Source organism: Lactuca serriola, chromosome 9, assembly GCF_051521515.1.
Source record: "Lactuca serriola cultivar US96UC23 chromosome 9, Lser_US96UC23_V15, whole genome shotgun sequence".
Taxonomy (NCBI): Eukaryota; Viridiplantae; Streptophyta; class Magnoliopsida; order Asterales; family Asteraceae; genus Lactuca; species Lactuca serriola.
In genome coordinates, this window is record NC_136416.1 from 155,921,586 (window position 1) to 155,926,714 (window position 5,129).

At 30.4% G+C, this 5,129-nt stretch overlaps 1 protein-coding gene across 1 annotated transcript; it reads right to left on the bottom strand.

Moving 5' to 3' along the window:
- Positions 1-778: 778 nt before the first annotated feature.
- On the bottom strand, positions 779-4,634 carry LOC145072977 (HMG (high mobility group) box protein with ARID/BRIGHT DNA-binding domain-containing protein). Its single transcript, XM_079019498.1, has 6 exons — positions 4,349-4,634; positions 2,760-2,838; positions 2,478-2,640; positions 1,600-1,659; positions 1,141-1,493; positions 779-1,055 (listed from the first exon to the last, which is right to left on the bottom strand). Exons 1-6 carry the CDS (start codon positions 4,525-4,527, stop codon positions 1,017-1,019), a joined length of 873 nt encoding a protein of 290 aa, XP_078875624.1. The 5' UTR covers positions 4,528-4,634; the 3' UTR covers positions 779-1,016.
- Between the last annotated feature and the right edge of the window lie 495 nt (positions 4,635-5,129).

Here is a 5,129-nt window from a genome sequence, read left to right on the forward strand (position 1 = left end):
CGGATTGTGATAAAGATTTTCAATATAACCAATTTTTTTTTTTTTTTTGGGTTTCATGATATTAATTAAATCATAGTTTTTCTAAAAAAAACTATACGTTATAAACTTATAATCATATTTGGATTTTAGTAAGTTCTACAAGCATTCTTTTTTTCTTAAACAAAATTTTAATTAATTACATATAATTGGATTATTGACATGTTCGCCACACAACTTTTAGAAAGGGTGTTATTCTTGTAAGAAAAAGTTCGAAAAAATAAAAGTTTAATTCATCAGTAGAAATTCCTAACTTTTATCATAAACAAAAAACTTTAAATCCATAAATTACTTCAAATCCAAGTCATACAAATAAAAATCACATCCCCTACCAACTTTAACTACTTTGGTCAAATACACCATGTATAAAATAGAGGGAAAACCCATATACAATATTTACATATACAAAAAATCAATATAAAAATTCATTCCTTTGTCACAAACCAACTAAGCATGAAATAATTACCAAACATTTTTCCACAAAATAAGATATATGTAGCTTCGACCTAATTTTACCAAAAATATTCACATCAATAATATATAAACTTCATAACATTACTTTTTTTTATGGAATAATATTTCGTTTCATTACCTTGCTCATTTGATTCCATCCAAAACAAAGACCCTCACAAAATACCTCAAAATCAACCTTCATTACTACCTATAACGAAGATGAGTGCATCAATGACATCATCCCTATAGATTCACTATTAACTATCAAGACATTATAAACTCAAGAAAATAAAAAACCCATCAACTTTTTTGGCAGATTTCATACATCATGATAAGAGAAAATAAACTCTTTTCTCCACCAATGCTAAACTACAACAAACTTAAAAGTGTTAGAAGCACAACAACAAACCAAAGAGTCTACAAAAACAAAATAAAAGAAACCTAAAATCACTACCTACATCCAACAATCACAACTCTTTCTTTCAAATTTCAAATTTCAAATTTCAAATTTCAAGCTCTCAAATCATCTATCTTTCCTTTCCCCTCGACCCCGTTTCTTGATAAACCTAAACAACCACAAAGATTACTTTCGATCACAAACAAAAAAATAACAATAATAACGAAAAAGGTGGAAAGTTTTTTTATTTTTACCTGTTTCTCCTCTTCTGTAAGAGTGTTCCATAGAACTTGAATTCTTTTACGGATGACATTTTCTTGACCATGATACAACGGTTTTAACCTGACATAATGCTCAGTGAAAAACACATCATAGCCACTTGTGTCTACAGCTTCTAAATCAGGGGAAGCTTCCCTTAATGCAAGCTGATATTGATACATATTATTATTATGGCTTCCATGAGAACCCACTGAAGCTTCAGATGGAATATGATAAAGAAACCCTGAAAGCTTTTCAGACCCCATTTCTACACTGACAAGATAACCATGTTCAAATCTGTTATCAATTGTCCCAGTTACTTCTCCACCTACTTCAACAACTCGCCTTCCTGCAAAAAAAGAAAAAAAAAATTAATTATTTTCTTGATTTTTTTTAAGTCAATAAGATGTTTAATGGGAAAGAAATAAAGATTGAATCTTTCATGGTAACCTGACCAGAAAAGAGATTCTTGAGAGAGCCAGAGACTGAGCCATCCGTTAGCCTGTTTGTAACATCTGTTGGGAAGGAAGGGCGATTTGGTCATAAAGTTTTTATGTTGAATAAATTTGGGCAAATTACATAAAACTCACTATATTTGGGCAAATCACATAAGTTTTACAATTTTTTCTAAGGTTAATCTCAAAAAAGACCTTATATTTTGTGTTTTTTACGGATTAAACCTCAAAAAAAATTGCCTGAAAAAACCTTGTATTTTTTCATTTTTTCGATCTTGCCCTTTTAGTCATTTTTTTTTCTAAAAAATTGTAAAATGTGAGGGTTTTTTCGAGAAAAACTAAAAAAGTGGAGGGTTTATCTGGAAGCATTTAGAAGTTTGAGGGTTTTTTTCCGAAAAAAATTACAACGTTGAGGGCTTTTCCGGAAAAAATTGAAAAAAAAATACAAGGTCTTTTTCAAGCAAAAAAAATTTCAAGGTTTAATCCGGAAAAAACAAAAAATATAAGGTCTTTTTTGAAATTAACCCTTTTTCTATGTTGACACGCTATTAAATTGGTCACAATAGAAAACTCTCTCAAAGTTTAGTGGCAAAAATGAAAATTTTGACACTAAGGGGCTAATTGATATGCCTCTTACTGAGACTGAGTCTGATTGTTTGATATCACACTTAGAAGCCTCTTACTCAGACTTGGCTCCTCTGAATTGTCAACCGAGTCTGACTCAGTCAACAACTATCAAACAGACCCTAAATTTTATATTGTGACCACTTTAACCTAACGAAATTGAAATACAATACAAAAATGGCCAAAAGATAGTGGCTTTTATCAATTTTGCCCAATGATGTAAAAAATGCAGTCATAAAGTATGAAATTTATACCAGGTGGAATTATGGAGGGAGTTTTCTTGCGAAAGTAATAAACTTGTTCAAAATGATAAAGTAAAGAAAGATAATATTTTCTCAACACAAAAGACGCGTTTGTGATTGTGGGACCAAATTTGAACACAGCCATGACTTCCTTCCATCTTCGGTCACTAACAATCTGTAAATTAAAAGGTATGTCATTTTTGTGATTTATATTTTATAATAAAGAAAGAAAAGAAATGTTTTGTTTTGTGATTGCTATAATGTTTTATTAAAAGGAATTTGAATGAATGATACCTTTTCGATTCCACCTCGTGATGTAACCTCTATAAATAGCCTGTGAAGATCTAAAGACTTCCCTCCAATGATAGGGATCCTAAGCATTTTAATAAAAAGATAAATAACATCTTATGAAATTACCTAGATAACCTTTACCAGAATGTCATACACTATTCATAAAGTCAATTCAAAGTATGGTGTTTTGTAGTGAATTGCATTTTTGGTCCTTATAGTATCAAATAGATAAAATGATAGAAATGGTCCCTGTGTGTAAGACAAATTTAAAGAAATGGTCCATGTTTAACAAAATTACAGAAATGGTCCCTCTTGCTGAAAATATTGTTGTTTTAAACAAACTCGATCCATTTTTATTCTTAATGCATTGTTTGCTTCTATATGAAAAATGTGTAGAAGCATTACAAATTAGGGAACAAAAATGTATGTCTGGATAATCTGTTTCTTTTCTAGGCTAAATAAACCCCTTAATGAGAGTATATGACCATTTTTCCTTATATTTCAACAAGCAATTTTATACTATTCATCAATTTTAAGGCGAGAGGAGTTGGGAGAAAAAAGAAGGGCAAATAGGTAAAGTTGATGTCTTAATACATTAAGCCAAGTTTTTTTGGCTTAACCCATGAAGTCATTATATCCCTTGAATTCATAAATTATATCTTTAACTTTGGGTTTTGATAAGTGATTACATATATGACAACTGTTAAGTGTGAAAAAACTATATAGTAGTTCAGGATTGCATGAGTTTTTTCATACATACACAGCTTCTTTGATCTCAATCTAGAACACATGCTACATATGATATGACAAATTAAAACATGAGAAAACAGAAAACAGCAATAGAGAAAAAAATAATATTTCTAGAATTTATGGTTTTCTACTACTATTCACTTTCATACTCACTAAAGATAATTGCAATTATAGGATTCTGTGTTCATAAAACCACAGAAACCTAACAAAAACATAATATAACATCATGAAAGACATAAAAAGGAAACTCTAAAAAGAGACTAGCTATTAAAGATCAAGAAAAAAGGCATTAGACAGAAAATGTAATGAAACGTGAAGTTTATTATCAGACCCCATTAGTTTATATAGTCTACCCTACTTAAATTGAGATAAAAGATCGATGCTTTATACATCAAAACTAATTTAGGCTTTGCATTTTGACCAGACTATACATATATTAAATCGGAAGCCACATCACTAACTGATGGGGTAACGGGGTCTTCAAATTCTTCAATTTTTTCAGGCAATTAAACCTAATTGCGCTATTACTTCACAGATATATCTCAAAACACTTGAATATCAAGAGCAAAATCAAGTTCGCCTCAATTACATACTTCATAACCCTACCAATTTGGTTTTCCCCAAATTAGAAGGCTTTCTCCATGAGAAAACCCCAACCAGACAAACACAGACACACACATAGTAAGGCATCAAAGCTACAATGAAGATCAAAGATCGAATCTTGAAGATGAGTACTGGGAAAAAGGGTAAAAGTAATTCAAAGAAATCTCGAAACGAAATCAGCAAAAAATGCAATTAATAATCAAAAGGAGGTAAACAATAAACAATGTGTTGGTACTTACTTGAACTTGGTACCAAAAAGCGAGTGAAATGTCTGAAGTTTATCCAAGAAAAATTGAGGGTTTTGAGTGATTTCTTCATAAGACGCCTCTGGGGAAGGATATGAAGTCGTGGGTAAACCGTAACCATTGGTAAAGACGGCAGTTTTTGGGCCGTATGAGAGATGATGAGGGGCCGACATTTTTAATCGGATTCGGAGGTTAAACAAGATTCGATTATATGTGTAATCATACACAATAAGACTAAAAGAGGTGAAGAATTTCGATTAAATGGAAAAATTTAAACGACTGTAGATTTATTTCAGTTTTTTTCATATCACAAGAACGATGAACTCTTCTTTATTGGATACCGTGATTAATATCCACCCTTTGTCTAATAATGCCATGAAACCTACCTTCTTTAAAAAAATATTTTCTTTTAGTTTTTACATGTAAAAAATAAATTAATTTCTGTTTTTAAATTAAATATCAAACTTTGCAGAGTCAGAATTGGTTTGAGTACAGTACACTCATATACCACTTTTAAATAAAACATTAAATTTTGGAGGGTTATTGGTCAAAGCTACCCGTCTTCCGGTCTTCCCTTATATATTTAGAATATTTAAGGTTTCTTTTCCTTTATTCCGATGTAGACTTTTGATGTGTCCACATTTCTTTTTTATTTTGTTTTTTTTCTTTATGAAAGACATGAATTAGATAATATATTTGTTTTTTTTTAGTTTGGTATGCTTTTGAATCGAAATCTTCCTAAAAAAATTAAATTTTGATCTCATATATTAGAAAG

Excerpts from the sequence above, each read along its gene's own strand:
- LOC145072977 (XM_079019498.1), bottom strand. The coding sequence starts at position 4,527 with ATGTCGGCCCCTCATCATCTCTCATACGGCCCAAAAACTGCCGTCTTT. Across the intron at positions 1,660-2,477 it reads TCCCTCCATAATTCCACCTG|ATGTTACAAACAGGCTAACG; the intron begins GTATAAATTTCA and ends CCTTCCCAACAG. Across the intron at positions 1,056-1,140 it reads TTACAGAAGAGGAGAAACAG|GTTTATCAAGAAACGGGGTC; the intron begins GTAAAAATAAAA and ends GTGGTTGTTTAG.